Raw genomic sequence first — 26095 nt, 5'->3', positions numbered from 1 at the left:
TTCCTTTCTCTTCTGGTACTACTCACACCCACAGTACTTCCTCCTAAGGTAATCATTTTCTTATACGTTAGTGGAAAATGACTTCCTTTTTCTGTTTTAGTGTTCTTGTCTAAGGAGAATATTTTTCCTGTCATTTCTACTTTGAGTGAAAACATAAAAATTACTCTAATTATGTTTGGAAACTGTATCAATGTAACAAAAATGGAGGTTTTTGACATGAAATCAAACAACATCACTCACAGCTAGCCCTTTTTCTCCCTAAAACGCTCCTTCCTAGAAATTTCACAAATTCCATTTTTTAAGCACCAGGATTCAGGCTTTTTAAAAAGCTATTAAATTGTTGATTACCTCTTTTGTTTGTATATTAGATCCTTATTATTTACTAGTGGCCTGGTGCACAAAATTTGTGTGGTGGAAAGGCGGGGATCCCTCAGCCTGGCCTGCAACCCTCTCCAATCTGGGATCCCTCTCACAATCCAGAACTACTGGCTCCTAAGTGCTTACCTGCCTGCCTGATGCCTCTAACTGCTCCCCTGCCAGCCTGATGGCCCTAACTGCTCTCCCCTCCTGGCCTGATCCCCCTAACTACCTAACTGCTCTCCCCTCCTGGTGATCCCCCTAATTGCCTATCTGCTCTGCCTTCCTGGCCTAAACCCCCTAACTGCCTATCTGCTCTGCCTTCCTGGCCTGATCCCCTAACTGCCTATGTGCTCTCCCTTCCTCTCCGCACCTTCAGACCCTGGCACAGGAGTGCTGAGAGCTCTCAGCCGAGGCCCTGCCCCCGTCCTGACACCCACTCCGGACCGGCCGGCACCACGGGCCTGCACACACCTCCGCAAGGGGGTCCACCCCCTGCAGCAGCCTCATGTCCCGGTGGCACAAGTTCCCGCAGCCTGGTGGTGACTGTAACACCGTTAGGACCAATTAGCATATTACCTCTTTATTATATAGATTGTAAGCATAGCATTTGCTAGCATTTGAGTGCTTTGTGTAGAAGTCAGAATAGGGTAGGTTATGCTATAGTAACAAAGTAATGTAGAAATCTCAGTGTTTTTGTATATAAGGGTTACTTGTCTTCCTCACAAAGTCTTCTATGATTTTGTTGATTTCTAGGGACTCCTGCTTCCAAACAGTGGTTCAGAGGTCCAGGTGAATTGCTTCTTAGAGCTACACCATCTGGGTCCCAGGGTTTTCAGCTCACTGCCTCAGTGGAAGAGAGAGTGTAGGCTCATACACCCTCTCTTAAGTGCTTAAAAGTCCAGAAGTGATGCTTATAATCTTGGCCCACGGTTCAGAACCTGTCACATAACTCTACCTAAATCCAAGGGGCTGGGAAAATTGAGTGTCATAGGGGTATTCACTGAGCAGTAAATGCCTTGCCACACAATATATTTCAAAGATATTTTAAGTTTGATGTTGTTGAGGAAGGAGTGGGTCTAACCAGGAATTTCAACCCCACTTATGCCACTATCCAAGGGAAAAGGCAATCTTAACCAGTTATAAACTGCTGTATTACTTTAATAAATAAAAAAGATAAGGAGAAAGTAGCTTCCTTCAAAATAAACTCCTGGAGGAATAACATTAGCGAGGTACCACTGCTGAGATAAAGAGATCAGCTCAGACATCTGAAGCAAGGTATGACGAAGAAGAAAAAATAACAGGCAGTAATAAGCCACCAGGCGAGTGTTGCAATAATTCTTCATGGAGCATAAACAATGTAGCACATTTATGAACAGAGAGAAGAAAAATTAACTACAACTAAGAGGCTGATGGCTCGGCCACACTTAGCCCTGGTGGAGAAATAGCACCTCCCAGTGATGCCTCCTCATATATCTCCAATTCCCTCCCAGGCTTCATTGCCTCGGTTGAACTCTCATATGTTTCTGGGCATTTTAAGTTGCTTCTAAAAGAACTGGGGAGCCATGATCTTACATAACCGTCTATCACAGATGATTTTTAAGTCACATTTGGAGCTAATCAGTGCCACTAAAAAAGATGCATTGAAACCACATAACATTCCTTCCTGTTGAGATAGCCCACAAGGGAGGCAGCAAAACAGGACAGAAGAGGGAAAGTAGGTGATGAGGGAATAAGAAAACATGATTTGTGGAGAACGCACACAAGAAAATTGCATATGTCCAGAGCTGATGGCATAAAAGAGTGATCACATGTCCATGGAATGGGGAGAGGTATGAAGTTTTGTCTCCTGGTAGTTTACATGAGACATGAAACAAGTCCTTCTTTTTGCAGCCCCTGCACTAGTAGACATTCATGTACACACACATACACATACATGCACACACATACACACACAAGGAGTCAGGGATATGACTAACCATTGGGTTCAGTGAGGAGGTAGGCAGGTGAAAAAGGAAAAATTGACAGCATCCCCTGACATCAAAGTATGTTGTTTTCCTTTTGGACATAATCTATCAGAATAGTAACCTCAGACAAGGTTACTCTGAGAGCAAGAAAGTGAAACCAAGCAAGCCCCCTGCTTAATTTTGTATAGGCACAGACAAGAGGTCCCTGTGACACCCAAAGAATACCTAACTCTCCCCCTCAGCCAAAATGAGTGATCACTCTTGTACCAATAACAACTTTGTCCTCACTCCAGTCTGCCTTGCCCATAGATAACATGTTCGGAGACTCCCAACCATAGAACTTCCCTGCTTTGTGACAGCATCCAATCCAGAGCAAAAACCTGCTTCCTTACATCCTCCCCCAAATCACCACCCAAAGCCCAAATCCTACACCAAGGTCTTTCGAGCATCCCCACACTGAGCTGCCCATTGTTCCTCGTGGAGTGAGTCTCCTTCACCATCATGAATAATAAATCCAACTTGTTAACCAGTAGTGTGCTCCTGGTGGCCTTTGGCTGAAAAGCATTGACACCGGAATGAAAGTGTCCTAATTGGAGAGAGATGCTGCTATATGCCCAGTAGAGTGACTTTAATAAAAAAAAGACTAACAGTACCAGTGTAAGCAAGGATGTGGAGAACTGGGTACCCATTGGTAAATGCACTCCCGAGACAGCCCTGCATCCCAGATGTGTGCCTCTAGAGGAGGTGTCAGCTCCATCTTATTTATCAGATAGCTTGTACCTGCATCAGCAGCTCAGCCACAGAGTGAGATAGGAAGGTTACATACCACAGCCCCTGTGATGCTCAAAGGAGCATATAGGGCTATATTTTCCTATTTCCTATTTCCTTTTCTCATCAGGTACTAAAGCATGTGCTTTCACACTGCCATTCGGGCTCTGAAAAGGTGCTGGGAAACATGAGATAACACATGTACGTGTTCCAAATGTCCCCGGCACTGGCACAGCAGTGCTGGACCTGTGAAAAGAAGAGTTTATGCCAGCAGCCTCCTCTGGATCTCAGACAAGGTGTCCGATGGGTTAGAATGGCCCCTTCAGCTGCAGATGCTCCTAATACCACTTGATGATCACCACCATCTTCCTCAATGAGATTTCCAGGTTTTGCATAGAGAAGTTATAGCCTCCATGCTGTAACAGTGTTAGAAGCAGTGGTGTGCTGGTAAATGTTTAACAAAGAGCTCTCCTGGGATTGGGAAGGACCTGGTTTGTAGCTTTTGTTGATTGTCATGGTGTAAATACTGCTGCCATGTCAGATTTCAAGCTACTGACTTGCTGTTACTGAGCATGGAGTTGGGAAGGTGGTCACAGTGGCTCTGGTGAACTACCTAATGGGAGCTGGCTTCAGCACACCTGTACCTGGGTCAGAGCACAAAATTACAATTTTTTATTAAACCTTTAATCAAGACCTAGAATGTCAGAGTAAAACCATATAACTTTTTTTACTTAACAGTTGAAATAAATTTTAAACATTCAAAATTTAATAAATTGCTAATTTTATAATTTCTCTGCATTTAGGTGTTCTATCTGCAAATTTTTAATAGGGTCATTTACATAGATATGGTTTATATATATACACACACACATATCACAAACATATCCTATCTAATAAAAGAGTAATATGCAAATTGACCATCACTCCAAGACACAAGATGGCCGCCCCCATGTGGTCAAAGATGGCTGCCCCCATGTGGACACAAGATGGCCGCCACAAGATGGCTGGCAGGGGAGGGCAGTTGTGGGGAGTTGGGGGTGACCAGGCTGGCAGAGGAGAGCAGTAGGGAGAGACTAGGCCAGCAAGGGAGGGCAGTTGGGGGGTACCAGGCCTGCAGGGGAGGCAGTTGTAGGCGATCAGGCAAGCAGGGAGGGCAGTTAGGGGTGACCGTGCCAGCAGAGGAGGGCAGTTGGGGGAGACCAGGCCAGCAGGGAATGGCAGTTGTGGGTGACCAGGCCAGCAGAGGAGGGCAGTTGGGGGGGACCAGGCCAGCAGGGAAGGGCAGTTGTGGGGGGATCAGACCTGCAGGGGAGGACAGTTCGGGGGGACCAGGCCAGCAGGGGAGGACAGTTAGGGGCAACCAGACTGGCAGGGGAGGGCAGTTAGGGGTGACCAGGCCAGCAGGGGAGTGCAGTTAGGGGAAATCGGGCCAGCTGGTGAGCAGTCAGGCATCAATCAGCTGGCAGTGGAGTGGTTATGGGGTTATCAGGTTGGCAGGCAGAAACAGTTAGGGGCAATCAGGTAGAGGCAGGCAAGTGGATTGTGAGAGGCATGTCCCAGATTGGAGAGGGTGCAGGCTGGGCTGAGGGACACCCCTTTCCTCCCCTCCCCAGTCCCCCCCCAATGCACGAATTTCGTGCACCGGGCCTCTAGTACATACATATATACACGTACTAGTATATATACATATATATACATAAATATATAGAGAAAGTGTGTGTATATGTGTGTGTGAACCTAGATACATACCTGTATACCTAAATGAGTCCAATGTTTATCTGAGAAGTCCTGAGGCCTAACCCAAGGTTCTTGCAGTTCCAAGGTTCTTTAGTTGACCCTGCTACCAGATAGAAACTCTGTTGTTAAGGTCCTCACTCAGTTACAATAGATCAACTAGCCAAGGAGTCATCATTTCTCCAAGGGTGGTGCCCAGTTCATGTCCTCAGGAGGAACCTTCTGAAGTGGCTCAGAAAGACCTCATCTCAGCTCCTTGAGCCAGGGACACATGTGGGCATGGGCTTGGCCTGCAGCCAAGAGCAGGAGTGAATGGGTTGGAGCCAAATGTAGCTGTTGCTCATAGTGGGGTCAGTGATTCACACACTGCTCACCTGCTTAGTGGTGAGGGAAGGCTTCCAATCTCCAAGACATGTCGAGGACTGGCAAGTCTAAGAGTATAGACAACCTCTTTTTCAGGGGTGAGTTTTATAAGATGCCCATCTCCACTCCCCAAGGTCAAGGATGGATCCCATTCTTCTAGAAGACCCCCATTTAGGAATCTTGGGTCTATTCCTCCAATAGGCGTGCATCGTCAATGCACTTTCCATTAGGTTCTGATAATTGGTCAGTGACTAGCAATGAGGGAGTCCATCATTGCAAAATGACAGATGAAAGTGTCAACACTTGCAAAGAACGTGGACATTTGATAACCTCATAGTTCTTGTTTCAATGTGTGAGCGAAACAACTTGCCATATTATCCTATAAAGACCCTTTTCAAATATAAAAGCATTTATAAGCTCGATTTCGATTTTGAGCTTTCCCTATGCCTTATGAAGAAAAGCTCCCATCTTAAAATTACCATTGCCAGAGAGAGTTCACAATGGAGGAGAGGTATATGGTAGCAATTACTAATTTAGCATTTAGGTAGCATCTGGCACCTGCAAAGTGTTTGTCGCTCAGCTTTGCTCATTATGGCTCCCACTCCCTGCAGGTAGGGGTCAATGTGATTATTTTGGTTTTCTCAGAGAAGCAGGTAAAATGCTAACTTGACACTCCTTAGAGAAAGATAGCATAGCAGCAAATAAAGCTAGCAATAAGTGACAACCCTTTCATCCTATAAGAATGCCACTTTTAAAAGTTGTTAATAGAGAGAAGTAAATTTCATCAGCTGTGTTAATAAGAGGGTGCTGGTGTTTGTTTTTCTTCTGACTATATGAGAGCCAGATAATCAAAATATGTATCTAAAAATACCACCAACAGTAGAGATCAAGGCAAGCCACTGCTGTAATTAGTACCTTGGGACATAGCTTTGTTATTTGAAAACAGAGAAAAGTACATTTGTATGTGTGTTCTCCATTTTGAAGAGATAGACTGGAAGGCCACACACCATCATAAACATAAAGTATGTGTGTCAACTATTCAACATACAGAGCCAGCACCCAGCAAGTGCATTGGCCAGTCTTCTGCACTGTCGTAAATGTGAGAGACCAGCCGGTAGCAGGGAGACTCATCTTTGCTGTGCTGAGCCCCTGCCTGTGGCACCGTGTGTGTACACTGCCCCCTGCCTGCGGTGGAGGGAAGTGTATGAGCCCTATGAGGAGTGGCATGGTGGTGAGCACAGAAGACTGTGACTTTGTCTGATGGAAAAGGGAAAGGCATCCCAAGGAAGTGACCTTCGGCTGACACCTAAAGGGTGAGAAGGTATTAACCGGGAACAAAAGGAAGAGGCACTAGCATGAGGTGGCTGCTGTGTGAGTCACTGGAGAAACTGCAATGTCCAGAGTGGAGAGAATGAAGATGCAGAGACAGGAGGTGAGGAAAACACTGACCTCCAGAATCAGGGAGGCAGGCCTGGGAGCCGATGGCGTCCACAGAGGCCAGGACTTAGCAGCTTGGGCTCTGGAGCTGAGCCTGACCGCCACTTAGTGGCAGCCACCATTGATGAGCCCTGAGGGACTTCTGTGCCTCGGTTTCCTCACCTGTAATCTAGTATCTGGAGGAGCTGTTGCAAAGATTCAATGTTCTGCTGTATATTATATGCAACTTGATCATTTTCATTTAACGGCTGTATGGTCCTGCTCCTGACATCTTCTTACCACCTGACCTATATTCTGTGGAGCACTGCCCTATAACAGTCGGGAAAGGGCATCCTGATTAAATGACTTTGGGAAACACTGCACACTGGCATACGAAAGAATCTGAAAGTCCCACAGCATAAAAAAATGAACGTTCTTAACTTAGTGTGTGCAGAAATTAATTGACTACCCTTTTTGCTGGAAGCAATGCCATCACTTATTAATAATCTAGGTCCCTACATCCCCAAAAGTTCCCAGGGAGGACGTTAAGAAGCGCCAGCCAAGACTGATTTTGGTCTCTGGCTTAGCATTTGGAAGGCTACAGCTGAGCATTTCAATGTTGTTATTTAGAAAATAAATTGCCTCAAAGCTCCCATTTATCCCACACTCCCAAGTATTCCTCATTTCTCAGAACTTTTTCCTGACCCATACCTATAATTTTCAATGTATCCAGGCAGTGACTTTTGGGGGAACAAATCTGTGTCACTAGAACAATAAGACCTTGTTAGCATCATTTCCTCTGAGCCTCAGTTTCCCCATGGGTAATCCTTGGTGTCAGACTAAGTAACCTGAAAGCCCTTCACACACTAAGATTGTACAATTTTATGTTAAAATCTTTTCACTTTGCCCTGGCTGGTATGGCTCAGTTGGTTGGAGTGTTGCCCCATACACCAAAAGGTTGCAGGTTTGATTCCTGAACAAGGCACACACCCAGGTTGTGGGTTCGATCTGAGATCAAAGTTTCTCTCTCACATCAATGTTTCTCTCTCTCTTTCTTTTCCTCTCTCTCTAAAAATCAATAAACATATCTTTAGGTAAGGATTAAATAAATAATGTTTACAGGTTACCTGATGTGTGTTCTTAGATGGTTGTTGAGACCCAGCTGGTCTCAGGATGAGTGGACAGACATACAACCATCCACAAACGGACAGATCCCCAGCTTTTGTCCTTCCATTATGTTGTCTGTGCTGACCATGATTACTTTTGCAATGTTTTATGTCTCCATTTTTTAAAAACTCATTAAATGCAGCCCAGCTGGAGTTGCTTAGTGGCTCAGCATTGACCTATGAACCAGGAGGTCACCATTTGATTCCTGGTCAGGGCACATGCCTGGGTTGCGGACTCAATGACCAGTGTGGGGCAGGAGGCAGCCAATCAATGAGTCTCTCTCATCATTGATGTTTCTATCTCTCTCTCTATTTTTTAAAGTTCAAATAGCTTTTTGTAAGCCCCCCTCCAAAAAAAATAATTAAATCACAATAATTAATCCTTCAGAATAATTTCATTGGTTCCAAAAATAGCCCTTCCTGGAATAAAAATTGTTAATAAATCCTTGCATATGAAAAGGCCCTGCATCTTAGAAATATTTTATAAACATTTGTAAGTTTATTTGTTTTTTTAAGGATTTATTATTATTATTTATTTGGTTAAAAAGTCCTGACCCGTGAGCCTATCATGTCCTGGGACTGCAAGACAGATGATGTCTTTCGTCTAATCACATTGTTCTCCATAACTCGATTTATCTCACTGCGGAAACTCAATTCCTTGGCACGAGGACAGCTGTCCTGCGGCTGACGCTGCCTCCGGGCAGAGTGTCATGCTCACAGCCAGGCTCTGCCGTCTGGCCTGGCACTGCCACTACCCTCAGGTTTCTGCCAGAGACCACCCTCAATCGAGGGCAAGCAACAGGAGAGGCTCGTTGGGGTTGCAGTAGTCAGGCAAGGGCCGACCCCTAGCAGCCTGAGATGCCCATTCATTTATCCAGCAGATACACTTTGAGCATCAGTGATGGGTCACATGGAAGGTGAAACCGGAAGCTCGGTTTCCTCCACTCACCAGCCTCAGAGGGCGGTTCAAGCACAGGGCATCGCGGCAGTTGCATTGAGTTTCCAGTTTCCATCTGCGTCCCACTGTGACTCCCTATCCTCTCACCCTTCCTTCCTCAAGGTCCCACTCCATGGGGGTCAGAGTCTTGCATTTCTTCCAGGAAACCCCAAATAGGCAGGCCTGTAGGTGAGCACACCCACCCCTGTACACCCTCAGACCTTGGGCTGTCTCAGCCTCAGACCTTGGCTGTCACCGTTTATGATTAAGATCCCTGTGGATCTGGAAGCCCAACCAGCTTTTACAAAGTGCCCTGAGACATTTTTCCCTGGGGATGGAGGCCCTTTCACTAAAAACGCTCTCAGCGACCTCCTAGGCAAGACTCAATCTCTATCACCAAGGAGCTGACAATCAAGTAAAAATAATAATAATAATAACATGTATTTAAAGAATAATATGTTCTAAATGCTGCATTTTATTAATTCAGTTAAACTAGTAATAAAAGTAGCAGCTACCATTATTGAGTACTCGGTGTGCTCTAAGTGCTTTGGTCATATTAATTAATTTACATGTAAGGACTTATTTAATACTCAAAAACTCAAAGTTGTTGCCAAGATCTGCCCTATTTTACAGATGGGAGCGTTAACTTGCCCTCCATACAGTTAGTGAGAGCAGATGCAGGGGTTTGCACCCAGGAAACCTGTCTCCAGCGCCCACTCGCATAACAACTAGAGTATACCGCCCTCCTGTGGCCACACCAGGAAGCAGAGAGAAGACTGTCACCCCTGAGGACAGTAACAACTGATGTGGTGCAGAAATGATGGCCATGTGCTTTAGGAGTGAAAAAGTGGGGGAAATCACATCCAGCTGAGATAATCGGCAGGTTATAAAATGCAGCGTCAGTTGTACCAAGCCAGATGTGATAGGCAGAAGTGGAGAAATAATTTCAATCCAATTGGGTCACATGCAAAGGGTAGGAGATGGCAATCTTGGCACACAGGGTACCCACAGCTGCCCACACCAGCCCGCCAGTGCAGGGAGCATGCAATCCACCAGCATGATGCTGGCCTCCTTCCCTTCTCTCCAGGGAACAGGTGCACCAATGGCTGGTGACAGAGGCAGTGGGAAGTTAGGGGTGCATAATAAGACAGCTCCCCTGTGGCATCTGACAAAGTTTTCACCTATTTCTTGTGTGAAATAAGTGGTTGTGAATTGGTGTTAAGGCCAGTCCACTTTTCCCAGTGCAGCTATAAACCCAGAGAAACTTTAGAAAATGTAGTCATTGGCCTTAACTATAGTTTTCTAAAATCATCTGTAAACACTCATGTCACTTTTTTCAGAAGGCAATATCAAGCTTGAGCAGGTAACACAATTCAGAGTGTGTGGGGTTGCCCTTGGGTGCTGTGGGATGCATCTCCATGATGCTTGAGAGTTCCAGCAATGTATCGTAGCCTCTGCTTCCACCCCATCTGACCCGTCACTTTTGGCTCCATCCCACTCACCTCCCAGGACTGGAGGATTGGGGACAAGCCACAGCAATGCCAGCTACTGCTGCCCAGTACAAACCCCACCTGCCCATGTTTTAGGTAGTGCAGCAGTGGCCAAGCACATCTTTAAAACCAAATGACTTAATTAAAACTGAATGCAGTGATCATGATTCATTGTTCACATTGCATCAAACTAAGCAGATTTCTTGTGGGCCCATTTCCCTTACAATCTTCCTCCTGAGTTTCCAGACCAGCATTTCAAAGGTTTGATGAAGCAAATCCAAGTTAAGACTAATTTGTTAAAAATTAGAGATAAATATGGAAATCTTCCCAGCAGGTTTAAAATACCCCAAACTAGAAACAACTCAAGTGTACATCAGGAGAAAGGATAAATCTATTCTGGTATATTCAGACAATGGAATGTGACAATGTCTTAGTTCAAGCTGCTATAATGGAATACCACAGCCTGGGTGGCTTAAACACTTACTTTTCACAGTTCTTGAGGCTTGAAGTCCAAGATCAAGGCTCTAGCAGATCAGTGTCTGGTGAGGACCCACCTCCTGGTTTGTGAATGGCCAACTTCTCTCTGTGTCCTGAAAAGGCGGAGAGCAGAGAGAGAACTCGGTCTCTCCATCCCCATTTCAGGGCACTGATCCCTTTCATGGGGACTCCACCCTTTTGACTTAATCATCTCCCAAAGGCCCCACCTCCTGATGCCATCACATTGGATATTTAGGATTCAACATATGAATATTGGGGGGATACAAGCATTCCGTCCGTAGCACACATCGATGAAAAAGAATGAACTGCTGATGTCTGTAACACCATGGATACATTTCAAAGTCCTGGTTAAGTGAAAGAAGCTTTATAGAAAAGAGAAGGTCCTGTGGGTCGCCATCTATGTCAAGGTCAAGACCAGGCAAAGCCAGTCTATGGTGATAAAGGCTGAGCCAGACATTACTCTTGGGGGACAGGAGTGGTGACTTAAAAAAATACAGCAGGTCCTCAAATAACATCATTTTGTTCTAAATTGATAAGACGCCCTAGGAACTTCACTCTGGTTTCTGTCAATTAGCCTAGGGTAAAACTGATTTCATTATCCATCGTTTCGCTGCAGTTCCATGAACCATCTATGGTGCTGAGGACTTACTGTACAAGGGGGAATTCCAGGGGGTGCAAAGCTCTATGTCTTGCTCTGGATAATGGTTAGTTACAGGGGTGTGCTCAGTATGTGAAAATTCATGGGGCTGTGTGATGACGAGGGAAATAAGAAACAATGACTAAATGAGCTCAGCAGGGATTCAGAAATGTCCCTGTAGGCTTATGGGTGGATGTAGGTATGACACAACCAAAATTATAGTGCCATTTGGGGCAGTTTTTGTGGCCTCGAGCACTGTTCGGAATCCCACAACATTCAAACACCAAGATCATGAAACATTGGGGTTAGCAGACCCGATGTTTGGGACTGGCAGGCGCTGTGCATCCTGAGGAGATAATATAAACCAAGCTCCTTGGTTTGCAGACTCAGCAGGGAAGGCGCCGAGGCTTCTGTGCATGCACAAATGTTGCCTGGGAAAGTAATGCCTCCCATCAGTGGAACTCAGCTCCGGCCCCACCTCAAAAACGCCAAGAGAGCTTTAAAATATTGGCATCCAGGCTAGACTCCACTCAACCAAATCCTAATCTGTGGGCATGGGCCCAGCTGCCATGTTTTATGAGTGTCCCAGGTGAGTGAAATGAGCGGCCAGGGTGGAACGCTGACCACCTGGCTTTCTCACGTAGCTCACCTCTTACCTGCAATTCATTCCCATCAACCTGCCCCCGGCCCCTTGCAGAGCCCTGAAGCAATGACCCCGGAGGGGTAAGTTTTGTTGGGGTGGAGGGGACGTGGGAAGAGAAACAGCCCATAGTGTAGGGCCTGCCTCAGAGAGAGGCTGGAAGGGGGAGAGGGCCACCCGCACCCCTATCCTGCCTGCAGCCAGACACCAGCTGCCTGGAGCAGGAAGAAAGCCCTTCTGTCCGTGTGCATGATTTCCGTCACTGCCTTCGGCTCACATCCGTGAGGTGCAGTTGCATAACCCAAGGAGCTGTTCTTAAAGTTCAAAGTCGAGATGGATCTGGCACGGCAGGAAACTCAGGATAAATTTAGTCAGGATCACAGCTCTGCAGCAGAGGCACGACTCCGACTGGCAGGTGCTATGCATCCTGACACACAGATTCCTGGGCTGGAGATTCACACCCAAATATCTGACCGAAGCCAAAAACAAGTTAGGCAGCGTCTGGGCCATTTCCACCGTTCCGGGAAGGGAGGGCCAGGGCTGTCACCACACACTGTCTTTGGGTTTTCTCTGCCTCTAATGACTCCGGGGCTGGGCAGCTCCCTGGATGGGGCAGCAGGCTGGGCCAGGGTCAGCTCTTGGCAGCCTCAACTTTCTCAGCTGGTGGTGTTGGAGACTCTGCCCTGACACCCTTGTGGAGTCTGACCTCTGGGCTGGGCTGGAGACCCCGTGGCCCCCCCCCCCCCTGCAAAGCCTCCCTGCCTCTGGGGTCCGGAGAGCACCCCTACTGCTCCAGGGGACCCAGGCCTGGTAGGCCCGCCCAGCGTCCTCACAAGGCTCATCTGTGGAGCCAGGAGGGAGCACAACCTGGAGGAGTGGCTCAGCCCCCTCCTGCGCATCCTCACTCCCTGGGAGCCTGGGGTGGGGTGGGGTGGGGTGGGGTGATGTGATGGGTCAGCATGGCTTTGCCCCCCCCATCTCCCATCCCCACAAAGCTCTTTCCACAAGTAGAGACATTTGCCCCCTCACACTGCTCTTCTCTCAGAGTCACGCCCGAGACCACTCTACTTGGTCTGGTGAGGTTGGGCATAATTAATAAAAACCTACTAGTCCTCTAACACTTGACCTAAGAAAAATGATGGGACAGTTAAAAATCACACAACTGCCTAACTAGGTGGCCCTAAACCACAAGACATCCAAAATATTGGCATCCAGTTCTAGTTAAGTTTAAATGGAGATGTTTCATTAAATTCTAAACTAAGTTATTTCCTAAGCCTTTTTAAAAGTAAGCATTTGCTACCTAAACTTTAAGATGCTTAATATATGCATCTCTTCAAGACAGCTGACATGCTAAAATACAAATTAGATAAAATTGGGTTGCAACTATTGATTTTTAAAATTATTCATATTATAATTCCTCTCCCCAGAATCTGTAATTCATTGTGGCAATTAAACATATAGATTTTATTTATATGAACACTGAGGCAACATAACATTTACATAAATTAGTGAATAATACCATGTTAAAATGTCTTATATATATGAAGCAGTATCTTTATTCAAAAAAAATCTATAAATCACAGAAAAGATTTTACTTGGACTTGTATTTAAATAATGGGGGGAAAAGAACTTTCCACTAACGAGTATTGCATATGTGTACAAAATTGTTAGGTCACTTTTTATTACAGGAAGCACCTATTATCTTCCAGAACATCTGTGTGCCCCCTCCCCACCCCTCTCTGGCCTGTGTTTCTCTGTAGCCTGTGGGATTACACGACTCACCAACCACCTGCCAACTTTCCAATGGCCCCTTCACACTCCTTAGCTCCGTCGCCTTCTCTGAAGCATTTGTCACTGCTGGTAACACTCTCCTCCAGGGACTTGGGACCCTCGTTTCCTTTCTCTCTAGTCCTCCCCCTCCCACACAAGAACAGCGCATCACACCACGTTCCCCATAGCCCATCGCCGGTCTTTGCTTTCACTCTGAACTTCAGTGGTCACTCGTGCCCACAGCTTCCAAGATTACCAAGACCCTCCTCCACCCAGACCTCCCTCCTCACTCCCCCATTTCCACCCCCCGCTCTCTCCCAGGCTCCTATCTCACAGTCAGCATGGCCAAGCGCAGCTCATTATGTCCCCAGAAACTCTGAAATGGGTTCTTCTCGGAGTCCCCTTGCTAAGACACACTGAATCTGTCAACTCAATGGGTCTACCATAGGCATGCACACTCATGGGTGCGTGCACGCGCGCGTGTGCACACACACACACACACACACACACACTAAAAACTGTCCAAAGTTGGGGTTGTCGTGCAGTACCTGTCATGACTCAGCTCTACCACTGAAGCCAGAACACAGCCCTAGAGTCTAGACATTAAGTAAACAAATGAATGTGGACGCGTTCTAATACAACTTCACAGAACTTATAAATCCAGGCAGTGGGCTAGATTTGACCAAGGGGCCATCAATTACTGAGCCATGCCCCAAAATACACCAATGGATCACAGTGGTTACCTATGCCTGTTGGAATTCTAGGTGGTTCTGATACTCCTTATATTGTTCTATATTTTCTAAGTGTGCTAATATGAACATGAACATCATATTTACGATCAGAAAAAGGACTTAAGCTAATGGCAGTCATTAGTGGCTGGTGCCTTGATCAGCTCTATTGATGGAGGTTTACTCCCCAGTGGAGAGAAAGATCCTTGTGGACCAAACACTGTTTACAAGGAGCCTGGAACTGAATGGGCATCACTGGGCTTCTTTGAGGCTCCAACAGAGATTTTTATTCCCTTTACTTCTTGTCCTTAATCTGTGCAGGCACGTGGGTGCAGGCTCACATACTCACACACACACTGATCTTGGGGGAAGTGGATGGACTTCTCTTTTCCAGTACATTTCCCAAATGACCTTCTCATCTCATGGCAGTGTGGAAGTCAAAGAAAATACTTTTATTTCTTACACTACACACTCAATAGAGATGAAAAAATGAGGCAAACTGGAATGCTTTCTCCTCACCACATCTGTTCCAGTCCCCACCGCACTGAATAAAGCACTGGCTTATTTAATGCCCCCGAGACCCCAGGAAAGGGGCCCTGGTGTCAGCAGCTGTGGGTGACACGAGGCAGGAGATGTGCAGGCACCCTTCCCCCCCCCACCCCCGCTGAGACCCCCATTAGCCGGGCAGCGTGGGGATCCAGCTCAGCGGCTCAGGCCCCTGCAACCCGCTCCCTGTGCCCATCAAAATGCCCTGTTCCTTCAGCACAGCACCACCGTGGGGAGGGGTGCTGCCCGCCCAAGCTGGCACTGGGTCAGCTTGAGGAAGGGCGAGTGAATGGCCCAGGTGAACAAGGCCATCCACTGAGGCTGTGCTAGTGTTTCAGGGTCACCTAACAAAACCCCACAAATGTGCCACGTGCCCGGTGTGGGCCTGGCACCCAGTGAGCCGACATATAGACTGTCCCGGCCCTGACAGCGGTCAAGAGGAGGTCCAGCCCGTTCGGTGGAGTCTGTGAGCTCCAACGGGGCCAAGAGCAAGGCTGAGCTAAACTCCAAGGGGAGCTAACCTCTCCTAAATTCTCCCTAGCCACACCTCCAATCCCCCGAAACCGTAACAGTGAAGAGCCCGCAGGTCTTCATTTATGTCAGAAGGGAAAGGTTAAGTCGGGATGAAAAGGTTAAGTTGGAAGGATTAAAAGTGTTCCTGTCATTTTCTAGGTCGGATTGGCTTTCACTCGGTACCTGGCCAAACAGACATTTCACTGAGAATTGTTTCAGGGGAAAACGTAATTATAAGAAGATAATGTCAACAGCCCCACTGCAGCCCCTAGGGGACTGTGTGACGGGTTCTCCGTGGAGGCTAACCAGGTGTTTTCTTGTGTGTGTGCCCGTAAGTAAACGCACGCACGCTGGCGCGCAGCTCCCAGTAGCAGAGGCCTGTCCAGCGAGCCAGTGCCAAGGCGGCGGACAGGGACGCCCCGGGAGGGGAGAGGTTAGAGAAGGAAGGGAAGGCGAGGAAGCCTGTGCCCCGAGGGCCGAGGTCAGAGGAGAAGCTCGCTGTGGTGGCGCCTGCAGAGGAGCTGGCCTTTTACAAAGTGCTTTTGCTCCCCCAGTTCTGGGTAAGGCGCTGAGAAAGGTGGTCGTGGCCTTACGGGAGCTCACATGGCCACTGAGGGAGGCCGATGGGACAGGACGCGGTCCTCCACCCACAAGCAGCTCCTGTTGCAGCTCCCAGTATGAGTCCTTCTGTGGAAGAAGGGCGCCCTGGGGGCAGGTCCTGCAGGTCCCTCCCAGCACGTGAGGATCCTGATGACAGTCTGCCTGCAGGTTCTGCAGGGAGGGTGGAGGTCTGATTTCACCCATTTGGGTACCCACCCCCCCCCAATGGAGCTGATGGGCACCCCCTGGGGCAGCAGGAGTGGCCCAGTCCCCCACCATGCAGCCTCGTCGTCACTGTTGAGATTTTACAGATATTTCTTTTTTTTCCCCCATAGGAAAAAAATGCAGCCTTATTTCTCTGTTATTTTTTAAACCTGAGCACAAGGTTTTTCAAATACTAACTTAATTCGCAGCCTACCTCAGGGGTCCCCCTCTCCGGGGAAGGGACCCTTCTGCCCCTTGGTGATGTGCAGGCCTGCAACCCCTGCAGGAAAGGGGGACCCACAGTCAGGAAGGTTCCCAAGATGAGAAAATCTGCTCGTGAGGCGAGAGCGCCCCCTGTCTTCTCTCGGTTGGACTCCGAGGAGCAGCCAGGACCTCCTGAAGGGGGAGTCAAGGGCAGATTTCCTGAACAGTCAGCAGCAGGAAAGGATGGAGGCCTATGTACCTGCCAGGGAGACAGACTGGGCAGCAGACACACCCATCCAGGAACTTGAGGTGAAATGAAATGAAACAAAGCAGAACAACAAAACAAATTCTTGGCAATTATCTGGCTTCCTCCTGACTCCAACTTTTCTTCCTCCTATGCTGATTGATTGGCAGGCACTCTGTCAAAACAAACAAACAAACAAACAAAAGCCCCTCTAGGGTGGGGACACTTAAATAGGCTATGCTTCAGCTGAAAGGACAAACACTTTTTTAAAAAAATGTTAGAACACATCTAGATTCCAATTTCTCCAAAAAATAAATCTGGAGTCTTGACTCTATTTCCTGCTGCTTTTCTACACATTTTTTTGTTTAATTCACTGAAGCTTTGCAGTTTATTTGCTCCAGACTTTATCTGGCATGTGATACCAGAGCAGGGGAAGCAGGATTCCTCCCTTAAACCTTTGTCCAGCAAGGTCTGGGTGTCCAGCACGGTGCTGAGCCTGTGAGGGACCCACACACGCACACACACACACGCCTCAGAAAGCTCACAGAATACTTTCTCACCATATTATTAAAAAAAAAATTATTTGGCCATTGAAGATTCTGGGCACAACACTAGATAAGAGAAAAACAACCATCTAGACCCCCTCCATGTGGTTCTGAGGGGAGGAGGGACCCCATGGACATAGACAAAGGAGCTAGCCCCACAAAAGATGGACAGAAAAAACGGGTTAACCGCCCCCCCCCCCCCGCCCGCCCGCCCGCATACCTGCCAACACTCACCCTGTGCCCTGCGAGGGATGGGTCACACAGGCGGAGACCTCCTACACTTAGGCAGGACTCCCTTGCCTGCACCAGACCTACCCCCGGGCTTCTCAAACTTCATGATGAACTGGAAACTCAGGGCATGAGGAGAGGGAGACCAGCCCCAAACATGTCCCAGCTGCTCTTTGTGCTGCACCCGGGACAGAGTGCAGCAACATTTAGACCTGACCACGCAGCGTCACCTCCAGCCAGGAAGATGCTCCCATCAAAGGGCACGTGGACCCCACCCATCAGGGCCTCTGGAAAAGCAGCAGAGGGGGCTGCCCCGCTGGGAGACCTGGAGGAAGGCAGGCTCTGCCGGTCTCTAACGTCTCTCCAAGGCAACTCTCCCTGTCCCTCATCAACGTCTAGTTGTTTCATGAAATAGAAGAGAACCGACGAGGCACTATATGTAAGAGTGGCACGGTTCCATGCACATGGCAGCAAAGGAAAATATCCTTTTTGCTGAGGCGGCGCAGAAATAGGAAAAATGGTGCTTTCTGGCAGTGGCTCTCAGCAGGAGAATCATCAAGGCGTAAAGTTCCCTGGATGCAGCTCTGTCTGCACCAATGAATTCACATCTTCGGAGGAGGGGCCAGGGCAGCCAGACCTCCTTGGAGACATGCCCACAGGTCTTAGAATCACTTTGTCAAGAACAATGGCGCAGTGTGGGTTCCCACTAGCCACCCACAGGAAGGAATCAGCACAGGTAGTGTGGTGGTTAGAGGCTGTCCTGGGGCCTGAGATCCACGGGTCATTAGTTCCAAGGGCGCAGGAGGAATGCTCCCCGAGAGGGAGGGCCTGGAGAGGGCTGAGCCTGTGGAAGCTGCTGCCCAGAGTGTGGGGCCAGGTGGGCTCCGGAACCCCCGCTGTGGCCACTCGGGGATGTGGGTGCTGATGGGAAGCACAGAGACCTGTAACCCACAGCACAGCTGGGGTCTGTCCAATCCAGTAACAACGTAGGCTGTATCACCAGGGTTTTCATTTCACTTTTCGAGTTAATGCATTTTATTGTATTTTACACGAGTATTGGTACATGCATGACTAATAGTATGTTACAAAATAAGTAAGTCCTGCTGCCTCTCAATTGAGCATTTGGGAGGCAAGCATTCAGAGGGCAGGGGAAACCATGACCTTCTCCATGGGAGGGACACGAGGCCCACCCGCAGGTAGCCACTGCCATCTCCATAACGCGGCCACAGCTGTCCGAGGGTTGAAGGTACAGCCTGGATCTGTGACGAAGGCCCTCCCCTGCGCCCCCCAGGCCAGTGCTACCCTGAGGTGAGGACTGAAGGCTGGCTGGATGGCAGTGTGGTGTCCTGGAGCGGCAAGGATGGAGTGCTGGGACAAGCCCAGGGCTACACAGATGAGGAGGGGCGCACAGGCCTCATTCACAAGGGGGAGTTCCAAGATTTCGGGCTGCCAGGAGGCAGCAGCACAGAGGAGCTTCCTTGCTGACAGGGGAGCCAAGGCCAATGGCCAAGAGGAAATGAGAACGGGAGGGATGAGGGAGTTTGGACAAAGTGGGAGACAAAAGCAGTCGCTGTAAAAGGGGCACAGAGGAAATGTGTCCTGTCTCTGCTCTGACCCTCACTGAATTACCTAGGCCCAGTTTCTTCACCTCCCTGTGCCTCAGTTTACTCACCTGGAGATGGGAACCATATCTGTGCCATGGGACTGGGCAGCCATTAAGCCCTTACCAATGTCAGCCTCTTCTCAGTGGTGCCACCTACAGGGTCTTGGCTCAAGTCCTCAGTATTCCTTCCCCTGCCTTACCCTACAAACGGGCTGTAGGGTGAGGGGAGTAGCAGGGGCCAAAACCCAGGATTGGGGTCTTGCCAGGACCATCAATTGAGAGACAGCAAGTTAGAGTGTTTACCACGAGGGGCTGCAGGTTTGTGAAGTATGGGCCATGTAGCTGGATGAGGAGGCAGCCGGGGGACAGGGAGGACAGAACAGGAAGCCTAACAGCCTTATGTGGGTGAGGAATGAGGTAAAGCGACCAGATGCTGAGGTTAGTGCATTGGAAACAATCACAGCACACTTTCCCAGGTCCTGTCTTGATGAGGGCCAGCATCTTATAAACACTGACCATGAAACCCCAGTCCAACAGGAACTCGCCCATTTCCTGAGCCCAGTGGAGCTATCATCCATGCACACACATTAGCACAGGTCACTGCCTCCAGCCACCGCACTTTCTCGGGCACACTGACATTTCCCGCGACCTTGTGGAACGCAGTGCTGTGAGGAGGGGCCTCAGGGGTCTCCAGCAGCACCTGCTCGGAGCACCCCCGGAAACCTTCTCTGGAAGGACCGACTGAATGTGCGGTGTGCCCGAGACACCTGCCTTCACCACACGGTCAATCGCTCTGGACACACAAAGGGGCCGTGTAGCCTGAGACAAGTAGTTGTCACTCACTGGTTTGTAAGGATTTTGATAAACTTCCTTTTAAAGTCTACGCATAAGTTACATTTCAAGATACATTATGTTATTTGACAGCTTAAAATGTGTCATATGTTTAAGTAATATAAATGAAGAAACACATTTCATTGGGGAGTCTAGTACATAGTATCCCAGTATCGGCGTCAGAAATCGCAGACATAGTATCACTTGAATGGTTTGACTGAGCCTGCATCAGCAAGCATGAGAGCAGATTCTTCCAATTCCAATTTTTTTCATCCATAATTTGGAACCTCAACTAAGTTCTGAATTTGCTGAACCAATGGATGAAATCATTTTCCATTGCCTAAATTTAGAAAATCTCAGAATGTGAAACTGTAGAAAGCACCTTTCCCCTTGAAAGTTCACACTCAAACAAACACTACATGGTTTCCAAAGTTTATTAAAAATCAAAGAATAGAAAAACTTTACATAAAAATATGTCCATTTAGCTTCATATTGTTGTCTGCACACAAAAAAAATTGAAACATGATATCCTTTGTGACCACAGTGGTAGCCAGGCCAATTCATTTGTTCACCATGACGGGGTGGAGCATGGCACCTGTGTGTGTGAATCGAGCTTTAAAATGGGCACCCACGGGACACTGGCCGCCGTCCCCGCAGTGGTGTCCTTAGTGTATAGGGTTACAGTCAATATTGCTAATATGTAGAGATTAGTACAGACCTACATATCAGTTTTATAAATATCTCTTTATCAATAGGTTTACAATTTAAATATCTTTAAATATTCTGATATCTTTCGATCATTAAGAACTGTAGACAAAATGTGCTACTCTATTCTGGAATGCCTCCTAGGGAAGCTGCAGTCACAGCTGGCAGCTCTCAATGATAATATGGGCCAGTCCTGCTTAAAACCAAACAGACGTAGACATTTTAAAGCTTGTCCTTGCTGGGTGTCCATCACTCTACATATCAATCAGGTGTCATGGTAATAAGTTTCTTGTCTCAACATACTCTAGTGGACTCCAAAGGCCAACTTCCCTTTAGTGTTCAGTGGGTGGACTCCAAAGGCCAACCTCCCTTTAGTGTTCAGCAGGGCCAATACCCCATGTTAGAAATGGGAAGTCAGACCTATGAGATGCAAACTCCCAGGACAACTATGGTGCTCCAAAAACTCAGGGTTAGGCAGGATGAATATATTCTTGTTCAAAAAAAGGTAACAAAGACAGTGGTTGTCATGGCAGAATACACTTGCATAGTATACCTGTATGCTTCTCAAGTCGGGCGCCAGCCCTCCCAGCCCCACACTGGGCTGTGCTCTCCTGCAATGCATTAGGAATACTCCCCACAGCGCGCTGAGCAGCTGAAGCACTTTTCCTATATTTGCTGAGCAGCTGAAGTACTTTTCCTATATTTGCTCTTAACAGAACGAATGCATACTGCTACACAGATTCCTCAATGGAATCAACATAATTCCTTTCTCCACATTCCTAAACTGGGCACCATTGTCCGTCATGATCCTCACCAGCCCCATCATTACAGGCTGTTATTACTAAAGCTGACTGAAGCATGTAGTTCACATTTTTTTTTTTTTTTTTGATTTTATAATGTGACAACCTCTTCTCCCCTTAGAAAGTTATACTTCTGGCACTTTAAATGCTGGATTTGTTGTCTAGTTTAAAAGAACCAAAAACCAAAACGTTAAAACTCCATGGTCAGAGCGAGACAATAGGCAGGCTGGACGGCAGAACCGGCAGGCAGCTGGTCAGAAGACTCGGGGGCCAAACCCCTTCAGAAAACTAGCGGGCAACTCGGCTCCTTCACCACAAACTGAGAGGCTTCCCCTCTGACCCAAAGAATAAACATAAAAATAAACCCAAGCCCCTCACTCATGGTGTTTGCAACGGTGCTCACCAGACAACCAGCCGACTCTATGAACCCAACTTAGAAAAACAACTTGGGAAAGGACCTAAGCTTGTTTTAAAAAATTCCCTCTTCCCTTAAATATAACTTATGTGAAAATAGGAAATTAAATAAAAAATATCTGAGTTATTGCACAAATGATAAGTTTTCAATATTTACATAGAAAAACAGTTCTGAAACTTGAAACAAAACGTGAGGGCAGTAAAACAATGTGACCTCCATCCATCTGCCGAGGAAGAGCCGATACAGGGTTGATCTCTGTGGCTCTGACAAACGTAAAATGAAAACACCCAACCTCGAAGGAACAGACACGGCTGAGAAACAAACGCCCAAGCCGACTTCACCCCCTGCAGCTCCAGGTCCAGACCTGCTTCTGGAAGGATCCTGGGAAGGCAGAAAACAGCGTCCACGTGGAATAAGGCTTCACAGATGAGCACAAGGAGCTGTTCTTTAAGATGGACGTGACCACCACACAAGGAACATGCAGAGTGATCAGCGGCGGGCATTTGAGGGGCCCGGCTGATGTGCTGGATGCTGGTCTCAGTTCCTGCCAGGCGCCGAGGCCACCCGGGTCAGTCTCGGAAGGGTGGTGGCCAGGAGGCGCCACCAGGAGCTATTATCTGCTGAGACTGACAGGCAGGCTGTCCCTCGTGTGCGTGTGTTTTTTCCTCCTCCAGCTGGTACGGTTATACTGGTGGTGTCCTCGGTTGCCCACAGGGGGTCGCACACCTCCACTGCCCACAGAGCTGTAGCTGCCGCCTTGGCTGTGGTTGTGAGAGCCTTTCATGGCCAGCTTCATGCCACTGTGCTGCTGAAGAGATAAAGAGAAACAAAGAGAAGCAGCACAATGAAGGGTGGCTTGGGAACAAGAGACACTACTGCCATGGGAGACTCGCCCATCCCAGCTCCTGCGAGCTCAGCCTCGCGGCAGTGAGCCTAAGCAACAAAGGGTCTGGCTGGAGTAATGGGGGACAGTGATAAATGTAGCAAATACAGCCCATGAGGGCCCAAGGGAACATCGGCCTCAGACACTATACCCTGTTTCTACTGGAAGATGCCGGTCACAGCTCTTTCAAACACCTGGGCACTTCACGATGGACTGTTTTCTTATTACTCAACAGTTTCTAATATGTGGGATTTGGACTTAGATGAGCCACAGGGAAATGGAGAAGGGCATTGGCAGGGACCCCAGGGCCTAGAAAGCAAATGAACTTTGGGCCCTGCCAGCCCACCTCACCCTCTTGCATGGTGCCAGGCAAAGCACTGGGGAGGGAGTGATGATGTGGGAATGCAAAGCACTGCAAGGAGCCGCATCAATATTTGTTATAGATTCTATTTGCTTCTTGAAAACCAAAGTTTTTAACACATAAATTAATAGATACATGGGAAAACAAAATATTCTTCACTTCAAATCTTATTTCAAACTTCAATTTTATGTTAAAACTTTCACTAGACAAATTAAGAGAAATATATTTGGAAAGGAATTAAGCTATATTAAATTTTAAAATAATTTAACCCTTTAAAGTTTTATTTGTTACAAGGGAAAGCAAACATGAAGCTGAATGATCAGAAAACAAATTCCCTTTTAAAAAGTCTCTAGAGCCCTGGCCAGTTTGGCTCAATGGATCGAGCGTCCGCCTGAGGACTGAAGGGTCCTGGATTCGATCCCGGTCAAGGGCATATGTCTGGGTTAAGGGCTCAATCCCCAGGCGATCTGATCTCTCTTTCCCTCTCCTTTCCTCTCTGAAATCAATAAAAATATATTTTAAACACACACACACACACACACACACACACACACACACACATTTTAAAGTCTCTGGAATCCTCTCTTTGGCAGAGGCAGCAATTAAGTGCCACCTATCATGAACCTGCTGTGGTAGGTGCCAGGGGCCTGGACCGGACAGGAGACCTACCTTATGATACAGATGAGGGCTGGAGAGCGGGTTAGGAGACGCGGACGGAATGGCCGGGGAAGACATGTGGTGTACGGCCTTCAGTGCTGAAGTTCCTTCAACACCAACTTGTCTGCAAGGAATGGGGGTCACGCCCAGGGTCGGCGGAGGTATAGTAAACCTGGTCTAAGGAAAGAACCACCAGAGAGAGACACCCATAAGGCGCAGAGCCAGTACAGGTCAACCATTCCAGGTCCGGGGCCCGGTTTGTGTTTGACTAGAACCTCACAAGATTTTGTTCTAAATCAGAAACATTTATGTTCTGAAATAGCAATCACAATATGAAGTAGATCTAGCAACCCAAGTAAGAACGTTTCAATATTTATTAAGACCAAATAACAATTCAAAAACCACAGCCATCAGAGTAACTGTCCCTTGAATCTCTGGAAACAGCCCATAGCAGCGACAGCCTGCAGCCGGCGCCGAGGCAGGCAGTCCCTGCCCCTCCTCCGTAGTTGAGGACTGCTCGTATTTCTGCATCACCGTTCCGTCACAGCACAGAGTGCTGGCGTGAAGCCCTCTCCTCAGACTTTCCAAAACTGCACTACTCACATCTTATAGTCCTTTGCCCCACAGACCTCTGAAGAGTGACGGCGACCTTCCTTGCACGTATCTATGTCACTTTACACTCAATTATAACCACGTTGGAGAAACTGGCTTTACTCTTTAAAGTAAATTAATGTGATGGGTTTTAGACATATACATATCCAACTGATATATAATTGGGAAGTTGAAACAAAATTTAGTACTTTGGATATTGTCTTTCAGACTTGTAATTTTGTCTAAATTTAAAAAAGAGAGAACATATTCTAATAGCCAAAGTCCTATAAATACTGCCTGTGTGAAAACAATGTGAAAAAGCCAAAGTGTCTATTACACTTGGTAAGAGTGTAAACTCTGTGATTCTCAGAGGAAACAGGGACAAGTGTCCATTTCTGCCTGAGGAAAGCATCAGTCCCTTTCTCTGACACAACCCCAGAACAGTGGTCTCACGCTGGGTATCAATGCAAAGAATGACAGGAGTTATATTCTATGGGACCCACAAATGAGGATAATTCCTACGAGACAGAAATGAACCTTCCAAAGACCTTTAAAGTTCTTTTCCTAAATCAAAGTGTCAGCCACTCCTACACAGTTCCCAAGGACCCATCACAGGATGGGCACCAGTGGCCACATACCTGAGTGTTAGTTGTCATGACCAATGTTCTGGAAGTAGTGGACTGAGGCTTGCCACTTGGCATGGGCAAGGCGGTGGGCAAGCTGGCCAGCAGGGGAGTGGGTGCTTGCAGACTGAACTGGTAAACGCTGGGTGTTGTGCAGGGCGGGGTGTCAGAATCCTGTGAGCAGAAAGAACAGGGAGGGCTGTACAGAGGCGACTACTTAAGGTCCCGAAAGAAATGCCTGCAGCATACTTGCTACGCAAGGTTGCTAGAATCCGCCCGTTACTGCTGCTCAACAGGCAGCCCAAAGCTGCTCACATTTGCTTCATTTCAAAACTGAAGGAAAATGTAAAGGAAATACAGAAAGAATGCCTAGACTTAATTGTTTTATTTCCAAGTAAGTTAAAAAAAACTATTCAAGGAAGTCCACTGTAATTCTACCGTCAGTGGCATTACTGTTCACAAGGGGCCACTGAGACTGAGGCTCACAGCGGAATGGGGCCACTCCCTGCAGACCTAGGGTGGTCTCACATACACATAGGGAGTGATAAAAACTCCCTGCTATGGACGCTTTCCACAGACACAGACCTCCCAGCTGACACACTCACAATGTCACTTCCAGAAAGTGAAGACACGGAAGACGCAGAGGAGCCCGAGGAGAGAAGCTGGGGGCAGGGCAGAGACAAGGTCAGGTGCTGGCTGTAGGGTGGCTCCGGGTCTCGGCACTGGGACTGCTCCCCATCACATGCGTTTATTCGCTCTTTTATCTTAATTCTATTGTCTGTGGAAGGAAAACACAGCCTAGGTGAGTCATTTTCTAGGAGTGCAGACATGTGGGCCTGATGGGACAGCCACCAGCCACAGATGTGACTGAGCCTTAAAATGATGCTAATGAGGCTGACAAATTGAATTTCTAATTTTATTTAATTCTTTTTAAATTATATTCTAGTTATTAGAAAACATTTAAATATATTTGAAATAACTTGCTATGTAAAGAGTTTTCAACTACACATTTTATGAAATTTAAATACAGATAAGTATTTCTGGTGGAAATTTAACATGCTAATTGGGATG

The 26095-nt window shown here is 47.5% G+C and overlaps 1 protein-coding gene across 4 annotated transcripts in view; it reads right to left on the bottom strand.

Moving 5' to 3' along the window:
* Window positions 1–20407: 20407 nt before the first annotated feature.
* The window catches only part of TENT4A (terminal nucleotidyltransferase 4A), a 39571-nt gene continuing 33883 nt past the window's right edge, over window positions 20408–26095 (bottom strand). Inside the window, exons 10-13 of one of the 4 annotated variants that reach the window (XM_008161800.3) lie at window positions 25630–25802; window positions 25040–25198; window positions 23823–23987; window positions 20408–22717 (exon numbers count right to left, since the gene is read on the bottom strand). In XM_008161800.3, the coding sequence (XP_008160022.3) occupies window positions 22523–22717; window positions 23823–23987; window positions 25040–25198; window positions 25630–25802 (692 nt within the window). In that variant the 3' untranslated portion in view covers window positions 20408–22522. The remainder of the gene's footprint in view (window positions 22718–23822; window positions 23988–25039; window positions 25199–25629; window positions 25803–26095) is intronic. The other 3 variants (XM_054715252.1, XM_054715253.1, XM_054715254.1) reach the window with 3 other exon arrangements.

The sequence above is a fragment of the Eptesicus fuscus genome, chromosome 4 (assembly GCF_027574615.1).
Source record: "Eptesicus fuscus isolate TK198812 chromosome 4, DD_ASM_mEF_20220401, whole genome shotgun sequence".
NCBI lineage: Eukaryota > Metazoa > Chordata > Mammalia > Chiroptera > Vespertilionidae > Eptesicus > Eptesicus fuscus.
Note: the sequence above shows the minus strand (reverse complement) of the source record. Positions and strands in the feature narration are given on the sequence as shown.